General features: G+C 38.7%; 3 protein-coding genes across 3 annotated transcripts; all 3 read right to left on the reverse strand.

Annotated features, from left to right (window-relative positions):
- Positions 1 to 637: 637 nt before the first annotated feature.
- LOC102708279 (peroxidase A2-like) lies at positions 638 to 3,754 on the reverse strand. The gene is made up of 3 exons (XM_040528048.1): positions 3,247 to 3,754; positions 1,430 to 1,592; positions 638 to 1,321 (listed from the first exon to the last, which is right to left on the reverse strand). The coding sequence occupies exons 1-3, from the start codon at positions 3,649 to 3,651 to the stop codon at positions 894 to 896; spliced, it is 996 nt and encodes a 331-aa protein (XP_040383982.1). The 5' UTR covers positions 3,652 to 3,754; the 3' UTR covers positions 638 to 893.
- An 8,844-nt stretch (positions 3,755 to 12,598) lies between these two features.
- LOC102708558 (peroxidase N-like) lies at positions 12,599 to 14,746 on the reverse strand. Its single transcript, XM_006661535.3, has 4 exons — positions 14,480 to 14,746; positions 14,197 to 14,379; positions 13,933 to 14,098; positions 12,599 to 13,225 (listed from the first exon to the last, which is right to left on the reverse strand). Exons 1-4 carry the CDS (start codon positions 14,705 to 14,707, stop codon positions 12,816 to 12,818), a joined length of 987 nt encoding a protein of 328 aa, XP_006661598.1. The 5' UTR covers positions 14,708 to 14,746; the 3' UTR covers positions 12,599 to 12,815.
- Positions 14,747 to 17,072: 2,326 nt separating this feature from the next.
- LOC102710733 (protein NRT1/ PTR FAMILY 8.3-like) lies at positions 17,073 to 22,425 on the reverse strand. Its single transcript, XM_015841873.2, has 5 exons — positions 22,172 to 22,425; positions 19,667 to 19,766; positions 19,318 to 19,535; positions 18,654 to 19,189; positions 17,073 to 18,185 (listed from the first exon to the last, which is right to left on the reverse strand). Exons 1-5 carry the CDS (start codon positions 22,235 to 22,237, stop codon positions 17,387 to 17,389), a joined length of 1,719 nt encoding a protein of 572 aa, XP_015697359.1. The 5' UTR covers positions 22,238 to 22,425; the 3' UTR covers positions 17,073 to 17,386.
- Between the last annotated feature and the right edge of the window lie 1,857 nt (positions 22,426 to 24,282).

Raw genomic sequence — 24,282 nt, forward strand, 5'->3', positions numbered from 1 at the left:
TTCAATTGTGGAACGGGGTCAACCAGCATTTGGCAAGGGGGTCACTGCTAACAAACCGTGCAGAAATATACTAATTAGCTAAATACCGTCCGGTCATCTGACCCAGTGAAACAACGTAGCTCTGCTTAAAGACCATTCTTTTGCACAGAAGTGGAGGGAATATAGGGACATGGATGTAAACATGTACACCCTACCCCAAAAAAATTGTACTAATATTCTCATATCTAAACTAACTCTCTGTACATCAAATGTTTCTTAAATTATTTGAGAGGAGTAAACTTGTATTCTAGAAATGAAATAAGATATTATTAACATGTAGAAAGACTATTTTTTAACATTAAAGGACATAGAGCAGTTGGTAAAGAAAAAGATAGGTGGTGGGGTGGCCGATGCATTGTCACCACCATTGCCTTATTTTAAAGTAGTATGGATTTTTTGAGAGGGGTAAAGTTGTATTCTAGAGATGAAATAAGATATCATTAACATGTAGAAAGACTATTTTTTAACATTAAATGTCATAGAGCAGTTGATAACGAAAAAGATAGATGGTGGGGTGGCATCACCATTGCCTTTTTTTTATATGTAGTATAGATACATAGGAGGACCAATAAATAAAATGTGAACTGGCACAACAAACTTGTACATATAATTCTGATTGCCTCGGTCTTTTGGAACAAACACATGCACGGTACAAATACATTGGTCAACTAGTGGCCAATTATTTATCAAGCTGGATGCATGATAAGATTCCTTAATTGCATCCAAATTAAACACATTCCTTCAATTTCTTTTTCATTTTCTTAAGTAATTAAACTGAACTAATATTCCCACAAATGCATGCTTAATTATGCACAGATCACCTCTGTAATCACCATGTTTATAATCTGTATTAATCAACTTCCGTTGACCTTTCTGCAGTTGGTCCGGACCTCTCCCATGGAAGGGTCAGTGACCGGGCCGAGGTTCCCCATGTTGATCATGGACTGCGCGAAGCTGGCGAAGAAGGCGCCCTGGCTGGAGGCGAAGCGGTCGACGATGGGCGCCGTCGTCCCGCCCGCCTCCGGCGACGACTTGAGCTCCTGGTCCGACTGGAGGAAGCCGCGGCTGGCCTCGATGTTGGTGTAGTAGTGGTTGTCGAAGGTGTCCGGCGTGGTCGGGTCGAGGTCGTTGAGCGCCGCCGGTGGGCCGTTGGGCGGGCACCGCTGCGAGAGGAAGCTCCGGTAGGCGAAGTCCATGGTCGGGTCCGGCCGCCCCGTGCCGCTGAAGTTGTAGAGCCTGTCCGTCACGAACTGGCACCGCACCCGGCCGAAGGTGTGCCCACCTGCATCGTCGTCATCGCCGGCCACGGCAGATGATCAGTTTGAAAGCTCGCTACAACATACATATTATTCCAGTGCGGAGGAGGGTCGCCGGCGATGGATGTGCGCACCAGAGAGGGCGACGAGGTCGACGTCGTTAAGGTTGAGCTTGTCGAACTTCTGGCGGAGGACGGTGAGGTTGTCGGTGGGGGCCGGCAGGTCGAGGGAGCCATTGAAGTCGGAGGTCATGCCGTCGAGCCTCCCCAGCAGCACGCCCCACCCGGGCCCACCAGACTATACGTCACAAATTAACCACACACATAATATACCGAGTGAACAGCGTATTTGTAAATAAAAGATAATTTTGTAAATAAAACTTTTATATAGATGTTCTTAGCAACGTAAAAGCCAAAGTTAAAAATAAACCGTGATAAAAAAATCTCAAAATTAACTTCAAATTTAAGGTTAAAAATTTAAATTTTAACTTATAAACATAATTAAAACAAAAATAGGAGGATGATATACTGAATCAATATTCCAAAATTTATTTGTTACGTAGGTGGTACAGTTCGATCGTGCATGCATCGATGAGTGATGAGTGAAGTGAATATGTAGCTTTTGCACATGTGATACCTAGCTATCTGATTGATCGATCACTGGTACTGTTGGTGTTATCTAGTAGCTAGCTAGAGCAGCTTAATTAATTGTACTTGTTTTGGAATGGAGCCCGTACGACGACAAGATTGGTTCTCACTACGCTCTTTCGTCGTCTTCTGTGTGACTCATATATGTTCATGCAGATACTTTCTTGTCCTGTCATGATGTCCTCCGTATTCTATACATAGCACAATATGTTTTTCTTTGATCGAGGTTAGGCCCCATTGATTCGAAGGAAATCCATAAGAATTTTAGAGGTTTTCATTTCTATAGAATTTTTTTCTACAAAGTCATTTGAATCAAAGGAATGAACTCTATGAAATTTCTATGGAATGGCTATTCCTATACAAGTTTTGGAGGAAATTTACCAAGAGGTGAAACCTCATATAAGAAATCCTTTTGATTCTTGGTCCCTCCTCAAATTTCTATGTTTTTCCCGTGCTCCAATCAAACGGCTATTCCTATGATTTTTTTTTGTGTGTTTTCCAATTTTCTGCTATGTCGATCAGAATCTACGTTTTTTTCTATTCCTCTGTTTTTTCATTTCTTTGATTAAAGGGCTCTTATATTTTATTTCCTACCCTCCACTCATCTCACCGTACATAGCATCCAATGTCTTATCCCTTTCATGCTCAATCATTCATGTGGTTGTAATCCGTTGTAATGTTGCATATACATATTACTAACAGTTAGTATGTAATATTGTGAAAGTACATGTAGCCTATTGATCTAGGTAACACCTAAGATCAGCATGAAGTTTAGATTGGTGATAGCTATTTTTTACTCTCATTAGCTTTTTTACTCTCCTTAAAAATATCTTGAGGTATTTAAAATATATTTATATGTAAAATTTTATTATCTTAAGGTATAATGATACCAAAATTTGGTACTAAAAATTTTAATCGAGACCTTCAGGATGATAGGAAGTTTCGACGGCTCTATACATCTCAAGTTATCAGAAAAAATGCGCTTAAGATTGGCACCGACGGGCCTGTCAAATCACTGTTCAATGAAAAGGTTGTACTACGTAGAAAAGCATCTTGCAAGCTCTTGATTAATTGAAAAGACGTAGAAAAGCTACCAATCGTCGATCGACCCAACCATACATCGATCACGCACTGTTCAGCCATGCTGCATGCTATGATGATATTCCCACCCACATACTACGTACATAGCTAATTTGATTGGATGCTATCGAATCCATAATTAATTAAGCATGCTTACGTAGTGTAGTTAATAATACTACACTACGTAATTAGTAGTAGTAAGTTAAATTACAGTGTATACATACCAGCTCGACGGAGATCTCAGCGGCAAGGGCGAGGATGTCGGCGCAGGAGACGACGCCGGGGCAGGCGTCCTCCAGCGCCGCCTTGACGTCGTCGACCACCGGGAAACCCCTCGCCGAGTTGTTGTTCGGCGGCGAGGTCTTCTCGGACGGCATCCCCGGGACGGTGTCCAGCAGGAGCGAGGCGTCGCAGCCCTGGACGAAGCAGTCGTGGAAATGGAGGCGGATGAGGCTGGCGAAGATGCGGGTGTCGCTCTTGTGCGCCTCGATGAGGACTCGCCGGACGATGTCGTATGCGTCCGGGCATGTGCAGTCGTAGTAGTCCTCGCACAGCTGAGCCGCGCCGCCGCCCACGCACAGCGCCACCACCATCACCACCACCAGACACCAAGAAGAAGCTGCCGCCATTGCTGCTATACAAGCTAGCTACCTCTAGCTACGTAAGTTACGTGTGTCTGTGTTCCACCATCTCAGAGGCCTCTCCTGATTTATAGCTGCTCAATCATTTATCTAAGTAATCGAGGCCCATTTAGTTCCTAAAAATTTTTAGAAGAGGGTCATATCGGCACGTATATATTTGAAGTATTAAACGTAGCCTAATTACAAAATACATTTCGGATTCCATCTGAAAACCGCGAGACGAATCTTTTGAGTCTAATTAAACTGTCATTAGCACATGTTGGTTACCGTATCACTTATGGCTAATCATGTACTAATTAGGCTTAAAAAGATTCGTCTCACGATTTTCCGCATAACTGTGTAAATTAGTTTTAGTTTTTATCAATATTTAATGATACATTTAGGTGTCCAAAGATTCGATGTGGTGTTTTTAGGAAATGATTTTGAAAACTAAACAAGGCCTAAGTAGCTGAGGTAGCTAGCTTAGCTACCCAAATTAACACCGGCCACATCGTTATCACATTTACTCTTATCTCTGTTTTACCAAATTTATTGTTCATCGAGCAAGTTGTGTGATGTTTGTGTGCATCATTGTCAGTTGAATGGGTAGAATATATGATGGATAAACATATATATGTAGTCCAAATGGCATGGCAAATCATGCTAGCTAGCTCTGTCTACAGACTTGTCAAACTTGGTCTCCTCTAGGCTGACCTGACTGTGACTAGATGACGACTGCACATGCTCGCAAATAATACGACATGCAATGCTTCGTGTTGGGTAGTGTACCTACTGGTTTTTCCTCCATTGCTTTTCTTTAATTTCAAGAAACTAATCATATATGTACCATTAATTTAGCTAGTGGCGGTAGGATTAATTGCTTATATATCTTATCCCTTGTATATTATTAATTATTTTCATGTGTTGGATCTATATATTACTACTATTTGAGGAACAATTGCACCACGGAGCCATGCATGTTTGGGATCGGTTGCTAAATATATACTGCCTCTGTCCCTAAATGTTTGATGCGATTGACTTTTTTACACATGTTTGACCATTCGTTATTTAATTTTTTTAAAACCTGTGAAACTATATATATGCATAAAAATATATTTAATAACAAATGAAATGATATAAAAATAATTAATAATTATGCAAATTTTTGAATAAGACGAATAGTCAAAGTTATATAAAAAAATCAATGGCGTCAAACATTTAGGATGGAGGGAGTATCTCTTATTTCATTATAGGTAGCATAGCATATACATCTTTATTTGTTTTGTCTTTTTATACTTCTGCATTCAATTATTTCTTTCACTCAATATTTTGAGATGTGTGCCACTATGTTTTGTCTTTGTTTTTATTTGACAAATAACTTAGCTGTGTGCTTTATGGCCGTTCGGGACGATGTAAAAGATCTTCATTATTAAAAAGACAGCAAATAGCTATATTATAGCGTAATTATATGCAAAAAAATATCATCACTATCACATTTACTGATATGCAAATAAAATTTTATAACTATATGATACTGAGATTTTCTAGAAAGAAGATCGTATGTATGTAATATAGGACGGAGTAACTTTGTTACATTATGCATATTTTGTTGATAATATGTAGCTTGGCCCAATCCACTAATTAGCTACCCTGCCCATTTCAAAATATAAACATTTTTAATATTTAAATTTTGTATTAGAATATAAGTGTTTTTGGTACATAGTATTACTTATAAAATTAATCACTTTCACGTACTTATAAAATTAATCACTTCCACGTACGTTATAAAATTAACTTTTATTACATTTGTCTATTTTTTACCCCACGTACCTAATCTTTCACTTACGTTTATTTCTTATTTATTAAGGGACACTATAGTTATTTTTTTAACATTAATCTATAGTAAACCACTAGAAATACCCGTGTTTTGAGATAGATGTATTAGTATTTAGGTGGTGTTTAGATTGAGAAAATTTTTGGGAGAAGTGTCACGTCAAATGTTTGATCGGATGTCGGAAGTGGTTTTCGGACACGAATGAAAAAACGAATTTCACAGCTAGCCTAGAAACCGCGAGGCGAATCTTTTGAGCCTAATTAATCTGTCGTTAGCACATGTTGGTTAATGTAGCACTTATGGCTAATCATGGACTAATTAGACTCAAAATATTAGTCTCAAGATTTCTTCCATAACTGTAATTAGTTTTTTGATTCATCTATATTTAGTGCTTTATTTAGGTGTCTAAAAATTCGATGTGATGTTTTTGAAAAAAATTTTGGGAACTTGCACAGGAATTGATGCAAGATCGAACATCGATCAGTCGTACGTCACGGTCAAGATGGGAAGGCCAATCTTGCTTTCCTTTGATCTAATCATTCCACGGCGGCTATACGATACATATATATTAATTATACCTTAATTTGCATGCATGCATGAATCATACATGTTTGCTAAGATCACGCGTAATAATGGAGTTAATCGAAGGATCTTTGTTTGTCCTTTTATAGGTACAGTTGTACGTTTAGTGTATATATATTATTTCATGTACTAAATTAATTATTGGTATATACTGAAATGTACGTGTACAATCTCACGGTACACATCATCAATAATCGTAAATATATATCTCTATAGTTTTTTTCCATGGTCATAATTATATAAAGAGAGTAATAAGTCGTTAAATTATAATTTTAAAAGCTGAATCAGTAAAATTGATCACATCCAATTCTGAAAATAAAAAACACTATCAACACGAATAGATAAAGTAGAGTAAATTTCGCAATGCAACAAGTATTTTAAAATTATTAGAAAACTATAAATTTAAGACCATGTATCACATAACTATAAATTTAGTATTAATTTTTCTTAGAAAACTGCAGACTTAGCAGTGAAAATATCAAAGAAATACATGTTTCAGAGTTCCACTGTTTTGTCCTTTAAGTTGCAAAAAAAGTTATAGTTTTGGGATAAAATTAATTTTAAGTCTGTAGTTTTGGGATACAATATCCCTTAAATATGCTGCTCTGTGAAAATTTTTGTGTTTAAATCTATAGTTATGTGATAGACACTTAAATATGTTATTTCATGATAATTTGATTAAATTATCTGTAGTATTCAACATAATTGATGCGTAGGAACGATTGTATTCTAGATGGTACACGGCGGAAACCGGTAGCATGTTGACCACACACATTGACGATGACTCGACACTATTCAGTGACTACGTACTTAGATGGAGAAACGACGATGATGACTTTCCAAAAGTCTTATCGATCGGCCATTTCGGTGTGCAGGATGCATGTATATCAAATTGAAGGAGATCTGACCTGCTGATCTCCCAAAGCACGTCAGTGGACATCCATCGATCACTACGTGCAACTGTGCAATTTCCATGTGTTGATCGATAAATAAATAAATAAATATCAGGATAGAGAATGCATGCACGATGCGGACAACTAGCTTGGAGCCCAACCAAATAGGTCCCTGTAACATCTGGATTTTACATTACTTCCATGCAATCAAGGAACTCAGTGATTTATATAGCCAAACAAAATTGGAAATGAAAGTTACATCAGTGTAAATACTAGAATTCCAATTTTGACCACGTAGAACTCGCCTCCCTCAGCTCGGGCCCGGGTGCACGATTAATTCCACACATGTGCTATTTTATTTCTCTCCCCCGCAAATTGATGCAAGTTGTTTTAAGAGCATCCACCGTTCTGAAATGCAGGGTCTCAATCTCTTAGGGCTAACTAGCACGGTGGTATTAAAGTCTATATCTCAAATGAGATGAACTTTTATATCTTGCTAGAAAATATTTTTGCATGCGCCAAAAACCTACATATATGACAATCTCATCTGTTATCTAGGTTCATATATAATGTGTAGCAAACATAAATGTCCCTTAGGATGTCGCCTTTGTGTTAGAGCAAGTACAATAGCAGGCTATAAGCTGGCTATATACTTATGTGGAGGAGAGAGTGGATGAGAGAGAACGTAAGCAGGCTGTAAGCTTGTAACCAGTTTAGGCATAAGAACCAAGAAACTCTGTGAGAGTGACATATGGGTCCTACATTAATGATGAAGAGTTAACTGCTATATGGGTGGGCTTGCTCTTACCCCTCTCAATATTAATTTACATGTATCTTCTATGCAATAATTAATGTAGTACGGTATGTATTCAGTGCCACTAAGCAACGTCAGACGATGCAGATACACTGGCCACATCATCAGCCAATTATTGATCATGCACATATATACATAATTGCTACAGTTGAAAGTGGCTTCTACGTGCCTAGCTAGCTTGGCGCACACATATAATGTAGGAATGCATATATAGCTAACTAGCAAGTGGTTGGCCGATAGCTATTCGTCAAACAAATTAATTGGGCAATGCATTATTCGAGTCTGCTAGTGCACACTGCTCAAATTTAGATATTTGTTCGCACACGTGAATAAAGATAATGGAGAAATTAAGAAGTATATGTATATGCTTTTCGTAGTCACCGAATCAATAAAAATACGTTAATTATAAGCATGTTATATATATTGTCTATTTGTCAAATTTATGATTTATTTTGGATGCTTTGTATATTGATCATGCGCGCCACTGGTCTTTTACCTTATCAATCGCTTTTTTTTTCGTTAACAATAATGCATGTCTACTTTTCGTCACGCCAAACACATAAGTTAATATATATAATACTCTAACAACAATTTAGGCCCTCTTCGGTTTGGATGAATTTTGCAGGAATTTTTAAGGAATTAAACTGTTTCCTCTGAAATTCCTATAAAATTCCTATGATACGAAGAAGCCGTTAAAGATTAGAGTATGTGGTCAGTTTCTATAGTAGTATCGTCTAGTTTTCTGTATTGTCAAAATAAATTAACAATTAAGTACCGAATGGTATTTTTGTTGGAATTTAAAATTTGTATATATGTTTGTCTAATTTAATAATTTTGAAACCAAAATAGATAAATATGGAGTGCTGTAACTGATTTAGATTTTGAAGAATATTTAACTAGTCTACTTTATATTTTTATTTTTTTGAGGCTAGGAAGTTGCCACTCTTCCCCGACTCTCTCTTTTTTTAGGACACAGTATAACACAGACTCTTATAACGCACACACACTAGCGAAAAATCGAACCCATGACCTCAAGTGCTACTGAGCCCTTCTAGCTATTAGACTACCTGTCCTTTCCTATTCCCCATCTCTCTGACTGCGTGTAATAAGCTAGACACATTTCTGGGCCGGTGTGGGTAAAGGTCTCTCGTTTGATCGCAGCAATATATTAATAGGTAAAGAGAGTAATTGATATGGACTCTTGTTTCCATCTAAACCTGTTAACTAAAAGTTAAAGAGTTCAGTTATCTGTTTTTTTTTTTGATGAGAACGTTCAGTTATCTGTTTTATTCAATCAAGGACAAGATTTTCCTCGTAACCCTAATTAGTATCCGCATAGGTTGAATGTGAGTGTGGACAACGATTTTTAACATGCATGTATCCCATATATTCCTCTGAAAAGCTTTTGCTGGATTTTATGAATCCTCTATTATATATATAAAGTAATAGAAAAGGGAGTCTCCACGTTCGCTCTCACGGGCTAGAAAATCCCACATTAATCAAGAGAAAATAAGAAAAATGAAAAAGACCGTGTATTACAAGAGAAAAGAAAACATCAGCTTTTCGAGTCGGACACAGCGAAAAAGGAAAATATCAACCGTGTATTCAAGAGAGAGAAAAAAAAAAGAAAACATCAGCTTTCTGAGTCGGACAACAGCCAAAAAGAAAAAGATAAACCGTGTATTACAACAGAGAGAAGAAAATATCAGTATTTTTTATGAGCTAACAAATCTATGTTAATAAAAACCAAAAAAATCTGATTAGAAATACAATTTCAGTCTGTGTGTAATAAAAAAGAATCCGATTGGAAAGACAATTTTGGAATTAAAAATAATAATAATAGAAAGAGTCAAGGTGTAAATACAGTTTAGAAAAATCCAAATATCGGATTAAAACCCACATTAATTGAAAAAAGCATCCGATTAGTAATACAATTTTAGAATTATGAAATAAATAAACATGATAAAAAAAGTCCATGTGTAATAAAAATCCAATTAGAAATACGTATCGGATTTAAAAATAAAAAAGAGTCCATGCATCGATACAACTTAGAATAATCTAGATCTCAAATTAATTTTTTTAAAATAATTGATATTGAGGGAAGAGTCCGTCTATAAATAAAAAGAATCCGATCAGAAATACAATTTCATAATTAAAAATAAGAAAAATATAAAAAGAGTTTATGTGTAAATACAATTAAAAAAATCCAAATTTTGGTTTAAAATTTTTAAAATAATTGATATTGAGGGAAGAGTCTATATATAAATACAATTTGGAAACATAAAAAAATCCGGTTAAAAACAAGTAAAATTAAGAGAAATGGTCAACATTTAAATTCGAACTTTAGAAGTATCTAAAATCTGAATGACAAATTTAGTATTATGCAAAGAAATAGTTTATGTACAAGTATAGTTTAGAATACAGGTAAATGAGGTACGTGTGAAAATATAATTTAGAAAATTTTAAATTTATATTAACAATTAAAAATAATTATTATCAAAATAAGAGACCTTATATAGATGCAACTTATGAAGATACTAGCTGCACAATATGCATGGACCATCGTACTAGATTATGATAATCATCGTTGTTTTCAATTTTTTTATTAATAGAACATAAAAATATATATGTAATTATGTAAAAATATATATCAATACTAGCCACGCAATTTGCGTGGGCCACTTATAAGTAATATAGCTGCCAAAGCTCGTGCTACCTAGGTAGGCCTTACATATGATTGATCAGAGCAAACACATTTATATAACGGGGCTTTTTTTACTATCTTTAAGAATTACTTTGAGATAAAAAAATTTAGTATTTAAGATACAATGTAACTCGATATACTAAATATTTACAATAAAAATATGGTACATTAAGGTATTTTTTAAGTATGATAAAAAAATCTCATATAACTGTCGAAATTGGGAAACAAAAATACCATAAATATCTTGTTTTTCAATGTTTGGAGCAAATAGTCGACAGATGTAGGAACGTATACGTTGACACTTTGGCTAATTTGGCCAACAGTCTCTTTCATGGAACTAGTACTGTACCCTGCATTGGCAATTGGCATCTGTATAGAAATTAAATATACGTATGTGCTTGGTGCACGAACAAGGTGGTGATCATGATTAAATTAGAAATATAATTAAGCAAGTACTTAGTTGTCCTTTAAATTTCCCACAGGGAGACGGGCACACCAAGTGCCAGAAAGTAGGATTGCGACTGACATCCAACAATATTATGTCTAATATATAGCTAGCTTCGCCGACATGTGCTTCGATGGAGACAATTAATTAATCTTGACAAGACTAATAACTGTTTCCATCCGTTATAAATATACGAGTGAAGTGCACCAGCGGTCCCTAAACTTGTATGCATGTGTCATCTAGGTCCATGAACTCTCAAAATGTATTTTTGGATTCCCGAACTTGTCCGGAAGTGTCATATAGGTCCAAACGGGCTCCGACCCGCTCCATCCACTGACGTGGCATGCCACGGTGACGCTTACGAGAAGGGAGAGAAAAGAATAAGGAGAAGAAAGAAACTGACATGTGGGACCGTGGCATGCCACGTCAGCAGATGGAGCGGGTCAGAGCTCGTTGGACCTATATGACACCTTCGGACAAGTTCGAGGACCCAAAAATATGTTTTGAGAGTTCAGGGACCTAGATGACACATGCATACAAGTTTAGGGACCGCTGGTGCACTTCACTCTAAATATATATAAATATATATATATGCTCCCAAAATGAGCATATATATAAATTAGCACATAACAATTAAATGGAGACAAGTGATCATTAGTATATATTTATACTTTCGCTGAATTACTTATGCTTTTTCCTGGATATGCAATAGCTCTGTGAGATTCCATTTGCATACACAACGGGTCATCTTTAATTTGGGTTTTTAAAAGAATAAACTTTTATATACGTCTTCAAAACGATATAAAAACTAAGGCTATAAAATAAAATTCGGTGAAAAAACCTTAAAATTAACTCAAAATTTAAAGTTTTAAATTTAAATTTTGGCTTATAAGTATAAGCAAAAGTTAAAAATAAAGGTGAACTCTAATAGTCTAATAGATGTTAATAAAAGTGCAGTCGTGTCCGTTAACAGAGCAATCTATAGAAATTATAACAACTAATATGTGATGTTATAATCTTGGGCCAACAATAATAATCTAAGTGGCGGCCCACCAAAATAAAAGCTAGCAATTTCTAGTATGAGGAGAGTCACACATGGTACCAGTAGTTGATTTTCCGGTGTCATAATTATTGTGATGCTTAAAAACAATGAGTACCTACAAATTAGGGAGCAGGGATGTCACAAATGGTAATATTAACCTTTTCTACATGGTTACAACTCACAATAATCATTTACTCATATAAAAAAACTCGTGTGTAGGCCACGTCATCAATCTATTCTGGTCCACTAATGGATTAGTGGGCAGTACTGAGATAATCGTATACTATCATCAATAAGCTCAACCAATGGTTATAATCTGTACAATGTTTATTCTTGCCTATCATATTCAAATCGTTGTTTTTGTTTCATACGATTTACCAGGTGTTTTTTTTATAATTTTCCGTAGCAACATGCGCGATATTATAAAATTTTACTAAAAATTGCTCTCCAAAAGTCAGCTTTTTCTTCGTTTTTCTACATAAACAACTTTGGGGTGTGTTACTCATCCATAAAACTACTGTGCAACGTGTTGCTTGCACAGTACTACTAGTAGTACTCTTGCCATGCATTTTGAATGCACTCCAATAATTTGGTTGCCAATACTGCACAAACAGAAGTATAGAGATGGTTGCAAACTTGATATCACACTGCAGAATGATGTGATAATATGACCCACTCAATTTAATTGGACTCATTCTGTCTTTCCAATGGATGAAATCAAGCTAGATCGATTGTTATTACTTGTGCTTGTTCAAGCATGTAACATCACAATTCACACACATATATGACACTCTTAACATCTCAATCGCATCGCCTTCTGAAAAGTACAACAAAGGTATGATCTTTTCAAGCCTGAAGCTCAGTTGACAGCCCTGCAGTTCTTGCGAATCTGTCCGTCGTCGCCGGTCAGTGGGCTGATGTTGCCCATCTTCACCATGGATCTTGCAAAATCCCAGAAGAATCTATGGCCATTGGCGCTGTAAGTCTGCACCAGGTCCTTGGTGTTGGCGACGCCGTCGACGCTGGAGAAGAGGCCCTGGTCGGAGGACAGAAGGCCCCTCTGGTTGAGGAGGTTCTGGTAGTAGCGGTTGTCGAACACGTCGGCGGAGGTGATGTCCAGCGCCGTCGTCTGGTTGCCATCGCCGCCGTTGCAGAGGCTCTGGAGGTTGGCAGCCATGGTGGCGTCCAGCGTCGGGTCGGCTGAGCTTGAAGTGGTTGACAATCGGTTGCTGAACAGCTTGCACCGTGCTCGTCCAATCGTGTGAGCTCCTGTTCATGATCAAGGTATTTCAGATATAGCTCTTGCAAATTTCTTATAAAAACTTGAAATGGGAGACATATCACTGATATTTATAATCCAATCTATCTGACGGTTTCCATGTTTTTCCTGTGTACAGTTTGAAAATTCAGAACTGAGAAAGTTGCATGTGTCTTTGAAATATGCACCGTGCAGTTTCAGCAAATAATACAGTATAGGCAGCAGTTATCTAAGCATCTAAAAAGGATTCTGAATCAATTATTAACCATGAGATAAATTGATGAGTATTGTTCTCGATGTAACAATCATTGTGTAATTGAACAAATATTTGTAACAGTTTCCAGGATTAATTGTTTCTATGAAGAGCATGAAATTTCAGGATTGACAGAGTTGCACAGATTCTCATCTTTTTGCTCCTGCTTATACATATAAGCCGAAATTCAAATTTTTAACTTTAAATTTGGTGTAGATTTTGGAGTTTTTTTTATCATAGTTTATTTTTGACCTTGGTTTTTTGGATCGCTAAAAACACATATATAAAAAATGTATTCATAAATTATTTTTAATTTGTAAATACGCTGTTTTTTTTTTCCAAACAATCATTGGAACAGTTTTAGATAGTATTACAGAATACAGGGAGATTCTGAACCATCATGAAGCATGAGACAAAATGATCATTCTTGTTCTGAATGTAAATGTGTAGTAGTACTGTTAGTACCTGATAGGACAACAACATCAGTTGTGTCAAGGCCGACATCGCCGAACTTTCCTATGATGGAAGTGATGTTTTCGAACGGCGAAGGTAGACCATTGTTGGCTCCTGACTGATTTGCTAGGAGGCCATCCCTCCTACCCAGAAGAACGTCGTAGTAAGGACCTCCACTCTGAACCAATCATGCAACTTTCAGTACCTGAGTTTTTCAAACAGAGATTTCCAATACATAAAACTGAACTGCAAGGTCAGTGAGTAGACTGAACTTACAAATAGTACTCCATAGCCAGCTGCAAGAGCTACAATGTCGGCGCAGGAAACCACTTCAGGGCAGATGTTCTCGAGATCTTCCTTTATCGCGTCAATGACTTCGTACCCTCTGACAGAGTTCTTGTTGGGAATCGCAAATTTCTCGCCGTCATCACCATCCAGAAGGATGGAACCATCACAACCCTGAAATGGAGAACAGATTTTCAGTAACTGTGGCACAATTAGTAAACTGTCTATGAATGGAGAACATTCAGACAAAGCTCAATTATTGATGCATGTATACATTGACAAAGCAGTCATGGAAATGGAGCCTGAGGAGGGAGGCACCCATCCTCATCTCAGTTCTCATGGCAGAATAAACATGGTGCTGCACAATGTTGTACACATGAGGACATGTGTAGTCATAGAAATCGTCAGATAGCTGGCATCTCACACACCGAGTACTAGCACACAGCACAAGAACTGAGCATACAAGCATGAAACTGCAACTGTAGGAGTATTCCATTTCCATCTCTTACTGAACTTACTGCTCTGTTCTTTTGCTGCTTGCACAGTCCATGTCTTCTTGCCATGTTCTTATAGGCAGTTAAAGCGATCGATCCATGAATTATACTATTTCCGATAGCCGAAGTCGGCACGATAGTGGGCGGCTGCGCATGCAGTGGTGTGATTCTGCTAACTAGTTTTCTATCCGGATATCTGCACATTCTGAAAATGGCTGCTGAAGCTTTGCTACACTTTCTGCTCTGCAATGGTGAAGTCACTAGCTATACTGTAATGGACCTGCAAGTGCTAGCCAGCCTTTCCTTGTCTCAAGTCCAAAGTGGTAGTGGAGATCCAACCAGCTGACAATAAATTTTAATGTATTGGTTGCAGTTTCGTGTGGGATTTGGGTTTTGCAGATGCCTGAAGCATGATAAGATAAGTGGATGGTAATGTTCAGTTAAGTAGTGGGAATAGTGGCATGTTTGCATTGTGGGGAAATTAATCTGGCCTATGAAAACATTCAGATGAGGTTCCTATTGGACTTAAAGTGCATTTCGTGGTGCTGCGAGTTGCATCTGCATTACCCTTCTGAATCCAGTGCAATGATGTAATCATGCATTCATGCAGCTAAGCTAAAGTTTGTTCTTCAGAGTCAAACTGAGACTAGCATGAAAATGCCATCCTAATCAAAGAGCACTACAGTGAACTATTGATCAAATCCACTGGCAGGAAAAAATCAGATGGAGGCTGATTGTACAAGTAAACAAATGCTGTAAAATGAACATCTGAACAGTCTGTAAACTCTTCTTTTCTTCAATATGGACATAACAAAATAAAAATCAGTGACCCCGTTTTGCTTTGTGCAAGAGTTTCTTTTCCTGGGCAACTGAACTGTTTTGTTACTACTGAAGAAATCTTGATGACAGAAAGGGGACTGAATAATTAGAATAATTCAGAACAGACTAACTTACAGAATCTGTAAGAAAGGGCATCTCAACGTAGTTAAATGATATCTTTCTTGCAACTTTACCAGTTATGATACAGTTATTATGGTTGTCACCTCTTCGTTACAGGGGCCACCTTATTACTATTTTTTTTCTACATCACTGAATTGACAGAGCTATTATCTTTTATTTCAAAAAGGAAAGAAAAAGAAGAATACACAAATTTATCCTGTGTAGAGATATGAAGAACACATGAGCTGATTACAGTTTACAAATTAAAATTTTGGTCAATATTGCTGAGTTATAATCCGATACTGTAATAGTGTAATACCATTGTTAGTTAACTAATTGAATTATTGTCCTTTTTCATATGTTCATGTATTTTTCATATGTTCATCTTTATTTTGGAATATGGGATCATTTTAGGGGTCTAGGGCATTATTTTGTGGATCTAGCGCATCTTTGAGATATACAAGCTCAATTTAAGCTATATATATCATGTTTAGAATTCCACTACTACAAAACTGTAAATAGGGGATGCCTCATATGTTTCGGTGCATTTAGAACGGGCACCTATAAGGATTTTCTCTCTCTCTCAATGCTCCCAAACCTTTTTTTTTAAAGAACCTACACATATAATATGTTATACGTATTGGTTTATTGAAAGAACGGCGACCTATAATATGTTTTAGATATTGGTTTTAATTTAACCACCACCAATAATGAACCGAGCTGATCCGACGAGGAGACCGATAAAAACACTCGCTCTCCCCGATCACTGATGGCAGCTCTAGGGCAATGGCGGTGACTCAGCCTCCCCATCCTCCTATCGCCAGATTGTGGCATCGGTGGGCAACAATAAAGCACGTTCGACGCGATCACCGCCCCTCCCCCTCCTATAACCTCTACTGCCCCCTGTTAGGATGGATGGTGCATCTCCTAGTGTGGAGGTTGGAGGCCACCGGATACGGCCACTTGGAAGTCATTTGTTGTATAGAGTTTTGAACTAAATTTTTTTAAGGATTAAATAGGGTTGTGAAAGAACCCAGGGCCTTGGCCCATTACCACTTTTACCTCTAGCTACGTCTTACCTACATGATGATAGGTTAGTTGGGAGATAGGACGGCAAGAGTGGACTGAAAGTGTGACGGCATTGGCAGGTTGTAGGTGTGACGGCGTCGGTGGCCGGAAGATCGGCTATCTTGCACTCTTGTGATTGTTGATGTTTACTCATGTTCTTCTATTGATCTTAAGGATCTAGATGTGTTGTTCATCTATTGAATAAGGAGCTGGTGATTATTGGTTCTTGTTCGTGTGCTTTTCATATTATCATCTTCATTTTGGGATCTGCGGAATCATTTTGGGGATCTAGGGTATTAATGTATTATTTTGTGGATCTAGAACACCTTTGGGATATGCAAGCTTGATTTAAACTGGTTGAGATGCAATTTCTTTTTGGCTTCTGGAAACCCAAAGGTGCCTGTTCTAATTTTGTCATCAATACAACAATACTTGGTACCTGGTATCAGTGTAACTAAACTGGTGCCAGATGAAAACCGGACACAAATGGAGGATCTGAAAATACAAATGTAAAAATATATATGTAGGAGCAATTTTACGGTACTTAAGAAGGTATCGAGAGTTACCAAAATTTTAATGTAAATTTTGGTACGTCGGTACCAACTGGAGTGTCAGTGCAACACAACATTCTGGAAATGAGAAAAAACAAATGTAAAACAGAAGTGAAGTCAATCAATTAGCTAGGTAGCCAGCTTGCGTTTGTAGGAAGTAGCGCAGCAGACGAAGACGAGGAAGTTGATGAGATGCAACGCCGCCATCAACCAGAAGAAGCGATCAAGATGCCCCTCGTTCAGATTCTCCGGGATCCATCCGCCACCGCCGCTGACCGAGCTGATGATGCTCAGCATGGCGGACACGAGGTAGCTTCCGAGCGTGACCATGATGAGCGAGCATGCCTGGCACAAGCTCCTCATGGCGTCGGGGCTCTGCTCGTACGCGAACTCGATGTACCCGACCACGCTGAACACCTTCGCCACGCCGACGAACAGGTACTGCGGCGCCTGCCACATGATGCTCACCGGAGCCACGCCGCTGCCTCTCTCCTGCACGGCGGCGAGGCGCGCCGTCTCGACGGACGCGGCGGCGGCGAGCGCGAGCACGGTGAAAACCATGCCGACGCCGATGCGGTGCAGCTCGGAGAGGCCGCGCTTCACGCCGGTCAGCCTGCTCACCGCCGGCATGAGGACCCTGTCGTAGGATGGCGCCAGGACGAGGATGCAGACGCAGGTGAAGGTCATCAGCGAGGCCGGCGGCAACGCGAAGGCGTCGCCGTCGGTGATGTGGTTGTCCATGGCGCCGCCTTGCTCGACGAACAGCGGGAAGCATGCCTCGGCGGTGTTGAAGATGATGGCGGTGAGGAAGACGGGCAGCATCCGCGCCAAGATCTTGAGCTCCTCCACCTGTGTCACTGTGCACAGCTTCCATGGACTCGCTGATGCTTCCTCCGATGCAATCACAGTGGCAGCTCGGTCGAAGAATCTGATTGCAACAACGGTAAATTCATCAAAATTCAAAATTTGATCTTTTTTATCAGTTCACTGAACAACTTGATCAATTACTGATCAGCTTCTGTAATTCTGTAAGCTGAAGGTATGATAAGAGCAGAGCAGAGTTCTATGTTTTTTTTTTGTTAGAGAAGGGTATTTTTACTCGGCCTCCCTATCCAACCGGATATATGCTGAAATTCATGCTCCTATGGAGATTTAAACTCAGCACCTCTGCTGCTACTCAGGTCACTGTAACCACTAGGCTACATGCCCTTTCACAGCAGAGTTTTATGTTATGAAATCTCTAGGACCTGTGTTAGAATATTCTTTCGACCAAAGAATTCGATTTTTGTATGCAGAAAAATATAAATTTAGCCTTTTTTTTCCCCATAATATTGAAGCTTGTACATGACTAACTCAAATCAGATACAGAGCTGAATTGAGAGAATGTATTGTGTACCTGAGTCCATCAGTGTGCATCAGCTTCCTGCTGCCAACAATGGCAGACTCCTTCCCTGGAATTTCATATAGAAGAGAGCTGTCGCTTGGCACGTCGATGTGGAGCTTGCGAAACGCCGCCACGACAACCTGACAGATCCTAGTAAGCGCGCTGCCCGCAGGCTTCTGATACCTGTAGAACCTCATACTTGCAAGGAATCCGACAACGCCCATGACCGAAAACAGTGTAGGGATCCCAAAGCCCAGTGCCCATCCACAGTTGTCCTGAACCCACACTATGGCCGTGCTGGCCACGAAGAAGCCGCCATTGACGGCGAAGTAGTACCAGTTGTAGAAGAGCTCCTTCTGCGCCTTCTCCGAACTGTCGCTGTCGTCGAATTGATCGGCTCCGAATGTCGGAACACATGGCCATATGCCACCTAAGCCCAGAGCAGTCATGTAGAGGCCAAGGGAGGACAATGCCTCTTGGGGGGATATCACCATTGATGCATGAATGTTTGGTGGAATTACTGCTGAAAGTGTCAGTGAAACCATTCCCTGAAAACATACAGTGTGACACAAATGTTCAGACACCTCAAGTAATATTCAGAGAAACAGGCACTACTAACTGTAGTGATTCAGGTATCAAGTGTTCAGAGGAACATGACAATGTTGCTGTTTCTTACAAAGGTAAAGATGGTGAGGGAGACGACGATTGTCCGGTGTCTTCCCCAATATGAGTCTGCTAGGAATGCACCGAGTATTGTCGTCAGGTAGCAGTTACCCTGCCAAGAAGCGATGTTGCTAGCAGCCGTGACATTGCTCTGTCCCTGAACCTTGGTCAGGTAGCTCACCAGGTTGGTCCCTACTGCGTAGTACGCCAATGCGCCGCAAAATTCACCACCTGTATTCAAACAAAAAGTTGAATTATGCACAATACAAAGCAATAATCTATCCATACAAATGAACACCACCGTGTAATGCACCCAAAACATTTTTTATGAACTAAAAGTTGCAGAGTCCGAAATGATGCACCTAGAATTGAGTAGCAAGCCTTCCATTTCCCAGTGTGTGTTTTCGATGCTGGATTGCCTTTGACATCAACTGATCCATTGCCTGTGTTTGGACCATGCTCCTGCAACCATTACCAAGAATTCTACATTTGATTACTCAGTCTTGTGACCTCACTGTCCTGAGTTCAAATTTCCATAGGAACAAGAGGCTAAATTCTCAACTTAGGCTAAGTTCCCGAATTTAAAAAAATAGTTGCATATATTCAACCGGATATAGAGTCTGGGTAAAAATACACTTCTCTAAAAAAATGCTTGTAAATTCTTAATCTTGTTCTTAGTTAGGACACTTTATAAGCAAATGGGATCACAGAAAAGAACTTGTAATGGTGATTTTTCCAGGGCAAATTGAAGAAATGAAAGAAAAGAAAATGCTGGCAAAAACCGGCCGTGAGACAAGCTCCACCTCGTCCTCATCGTTGATCTTCCCTTCCATCCACTGCCGCTGCTCGTCATCTTCCATGCTCGCTCGCCGGCGGCGAATCCAACGGCGTTGGCGGTGAGAACAGAGCAGAGGGGAGAGTTCGCAGAGACAGAAGGCGAGAGTGCTCTGAGGTTTTATGTGCCTCGACAATTGTATCTGTGACTGAAATTCACGCCACATGGACGCCGACTTCATGTCGATACAATACAAAAAACGAAAGTAGAATGCTTTCTCTTCTCTATGCAACACCGGTTGACAGTTGCAACCTTTGCAGGGATTAAGGTTTGATTAAGTACTTTCGTAAAGGTCATTAAAGTGTAATGAGTCGATCCTGATACTCAGCTTTCACGCCAACTTTCAGTTATTATTTGCTAGCTTCTTAATTATCTGTCAGAAAAATGGCATAGATAGCTTTGGCTTTGGCTCTGGTTTTGGGCAGTTCATTTGACTGTTGATAATTCAGACAGCGATACGACCTATCAAACAGACTTACGACCTATATTTTCTCTTTTGCTTATGCTAGAAGCAAAAACTTAAATTTTCAACTTTAAATTTGAAGTTGATTTGGGGTTTTTTTCATCGTAGTTTATTTTTCAGCCTTAACTCTTTGATCGCTATGAATACGTATATAAAAGTTTTATTCACAAATTATTTTTTTCTCAAACGTACAAAAGATTTGCACGTCAATACATTAGAAGAAAAATAGTGTTGATATATGTCGCATATAGCTAGACCGGCCTCCAGCAGGGACCCCCAAGAAAACAACACGATGGGGGAGAGTCCAGAGGCTACAAGCTAATCTCCCAACAAAACGCCCAAGAGGGGGAAACACACGCTACGCTACGCTAATCTCTCAACATGGCACCAAGGGGTGCTACCCAGCGGAGGACCACAAAAGGCCCTCCGAATAGATCACTTCGAGCACATCTTGGAGGGAAGAAAGCTCGTGATCGAAAACCCAACGATTGAGTTCCAACCAGAGCTGCCAAGAGACGAGAAGGACAATAGAGTCAAAGCTGACCTTCAGATACTCTGGAAGGAGGGTTCTCGACGAAGGCCACCATTCCTGAAGGTAGGCACCCCTAGAGGGAGAGATGGAAGCCCATCCCACGACTGTCAGAACCTAGAGCCAGATCTGTCTAGCAAACACACAGTCGAGAAAGATGTGGTTCGCTATTTTAGAATCCTGGGCATAGAAGGGCAGGTGGAGTGGGAATTAATGTCGCGCCTAAGAAGTAGGTCCGCTGTCCAACAACGGCGCTGAAAGGCAAACCAAAGGAAGAATTTACACTTTGTTGGGCCTTTAGTATGCCAAAGAAGATCAGCGCAAGGGAGGTGCTGCTACAAATTATTTTTCATTTTCAAACATACGGTCACCCATTAATTTGTATGTGCTCCGTCATGTAATATGTGTCGAGCGTGTGCATGAACCAAATTCTAAGGCTATGTCCAAGGATGGGCCAGAATTTGATTTAGAAGATCCAAACAAGTACCAATATTGGCATGTAATACATGACAATAAATTGTAGTTCTCTATATATTTGTGTTCTTAAATTGTTATTCAAACAATTCCTAGAAGCTTTGAAAATGCCAGCATATATCACACATATAGATCTTCGTTGGGATGAACCAGTAAATACAAAAATGAATTAGTATACACATAAATAATTTGGAACTTCTATATAAAAGTGTGAATTATATTATGGAACACAAACATAAAAAAATCAAAATAAAAGGTAGAAATAAGGTCGTAAAGTAATGTTCTGGACCATCACATCGATCCCAGGAATGCCTAAAAAAATAATAGGCAACAGATTATGCCTTTCCCAGCACTAGAAAACTATCCTTTCTTCAGTCAATTTTTTTTGGTCAAAAAATCTAGATCTGCCCACCAAGAAAAAGGGAATCAAAGAAAGTAGCACCAACCTTCAACTTTCTCATATGAAACAAAAGAAGCTTTGGTTATAATCATATGCCTCAAACACAGCAGAAATGCCCATACCCGAAAGAAAAGGAGAAAAGATGAAACCAAGACATGGGAATGACCTGAGAAGGTGTGCCGTGGAGGAGAGGAAGAAGATGAAGCTTGGTCTCAGCAATGGAGCCTTCCATTGTGCAAGGTGCTGACCTCCTTGTGTGCCTACTCCAACAACAGCACTTATGTCTGCCTCACAAGCCTCCAGTTTTCATACCAAAATCTAGATTAATTGGAGGAGCAAACAATGGAAGTAGCTGAAGAAAACGCACTCCTTTTCTCCCTCAAAAGGAGGACATGAAAGAACAGGAGAGATCCATGCCATTTCCCAGCTGATGCTCCTGTCATTCATTCATTTCTTCTTCTTGTAATGATGAGTCAGTAGGGCGAAGACTAGAGCCTTCCATGTCAGTGTCACGTTAAAAATGAGGTTACTGTTTGGTGAGCAGAAATCTGTAACCACAGAGGAAACAGATCGATGGCATTAATTTGTTGTACAAAATCACATGTGTGGTGAAATCTCTTGTTTTTTTAATCTTTAGATGGAGTATGGAACATACATAACGAAATATTTATAAGTTGTTGTCTGCTTCCAATTCACAAGTAGTTGCCAAAATATTTATGAAGTATCTATGTGTGATACTTGACTGCACCAACATGGATCCCAAGTTGTTTCAAAATACTAGCTAGCTACATGATCCGTACAATATAGTAGTAGACCCTTGAGATTTTAATAGTAATTAAAATCTCCATAAGAAATAATTAATGACAACAACATGAAACCATTATTAGCTCACAAGTCACGCTGGACTGGCCATATGATCTTATAACTCATATAAGCAGCAGCTTGTCAGCTCACAATTAAGTCGTATTGCTGATCCCTCCGTTCTTGCTTTATATTTGTCTTAATTAAGTAAAATATTTTTAAGTTTGATTAAGTTTATATAAAAATATACTAATATCTATTATCATCGTCACCACCACCACCATCATCAATTCATCATCGTGATCGTTGTCATTATTATCGTCGTTGTACCACTGGTGTTTGCCGAACATAAACATGGTAAGTATGATCTTGCCCAATAACTATAATTTTTAGAGCATTCTCCGTGAGGAGGTATCATGAGGTACCACTGTTTTCTATATAAAATTTGGTACTTTCTATATCTAAGATACCAGGAGGTGCTAAATTTTATGTAGAAAACAGTAGATATTAGAAGGTACTAAATTTTATATAGAAAATAGTGGTATCTTCTGGTACCTTCTTAAAGATAGTAAAATTGTTCTGATTTTTAAATCAAAGGACAGTAAAGAAATATTATCAACATATATAGGTAGGTAGTTTCTAAGTATTTTATTTTCTAAAAAATAATCCGGTCATTTATTATTTGTCGGTACTCGGTACATATAAATCCACAGGGTCCTGATGTCGAGTTATACAGGGAAGACAGCACACGGGCAGGCAATCAATGTTGTAGCCAAGCTCATCGATCAACCAACCAAATAACCGTTCAATGAAATAGTATTCACCGCATTAACAGTTCATGCATGTTATAATTAAAAGGGTAAACCTGTCTGGGCAATATGTTTCAGCGAACTACATTCACAAATATCATGTATCAACTATCCAAATACCATCATCGAGTTTAGTTCGATCTCCTAAAGTGACATTTTGTTTTCCGATATTGGTTTTGGTTTTATAACCACTATTATATATCCGAGCCTCGACCTTGAGAAGGTGAGATATAGGTAACATGTTCCTACATCATAATCTAGCATGTCTGAGTAAATAAATGGTTAACAACATTAGCATAAATGGTTGACACATCAGCAAGGTCAGTTGTCATTATTTTACTATTTGGCTGATTATTATAATAACAGGCACTGTTATAATAGAATTTTGATAGTTGCGGCAAAAAAAACTTTCTAAATAATTTCATTTAGTTTTCCTTCAGTAGCCAAAAGATGAAATGCACTAAGTAATGGCTATCAGCAGCATATTTGGGAAGAACATAGTTCCTAGGAGAACACAAGTAAGCATAATTTTACCATGAAAAAAAGCAGACTACTTATATGTAGTGAGAAAATAGTGTATTTCATTCTATCGAACTATGTTTTCATAAATGATGCCGATAATTTCCTAAGTGCTTGAACACAGGTTTGGGAGACGATACATGTATGG

The sequence above is a fragment of the Oryza brachyantha genome, chromosome 10 (assembly GCF_000231095.2).
Source record: "Oryza brachyantha chromosome 10, ObraRS2, whole genome shotgun sequence".
NCBI lineage: Eukaryota > Viridiplantae > Streptophyta > Magnoliopsida > Poales > Poaceae > Oryza > Oryza brachyantha.

Bases quoted from the DNA above. Each gene is read 5' to 3' on its own strand.
- LOC102708279 (XM_040528048.1), bottom strand. From the start codon at position 3,651: ATGGCGGCAGCTTCTTCTTGGTGTCTGGTGGTGGTGATGGTGGTGGCG. The intron at 1,593-3,246 runs GTATGTATACAC...TGTGACGTATAG, and splicing joins CTGAGATCTCCGTCGAGCTG to TCTGGTGGGCCCGGGTGGGG. The intron at 1,322-1,429 runs GTGCGCACATCC...ACGACGATGCAG, and splicing joins CGACCTCGTCGCCCTCTCTG to GTGGGCACACCTTCGGCCGG.
- LOC102708558 (XM_006661535.3), bottom strand. From the start codon at position 14,707: ATGGAAATGGAATACTCCTACAGTTGCAGTTTCATGCTTGTATGCTCA. The intron at 14,380-14,479 runs GTATACATGCAT...TCTCCATTTCAG, and splicing joins TCCATGACTGCTTTGTCAAT to GGTTGTGATGGTTCCATCCT. The intron at 13,226-13,932 runs GTACTAACAGTA...GATCATGAACAG, and splicing joins TGATGTTGTTGTCCTATCAG to GAGCTCACACGATTGGACGA.
- LOC102710733 (XM_015841873.2), bottom strand. From the start codon at position 22,237: ATGGAAGGCTCCATTGCTGAGACCAAGCTTCATCTTCTTCCTCTCCTC. The intron at 19,767-22,171 runs GTCATTCCCATG...TAATGGTTGCAG, and splicing joins TCCACGGCACACCTTCTCAG to GAGCATGGTCCAAACACAGG. The intron at 19,536-19,666 runs GTGCATCATTTC...GTTTGAATACAG, and splicing joins GGCTTGCTACTCAATTCTAG to GTGGTGAATTTTGCGGCGCA.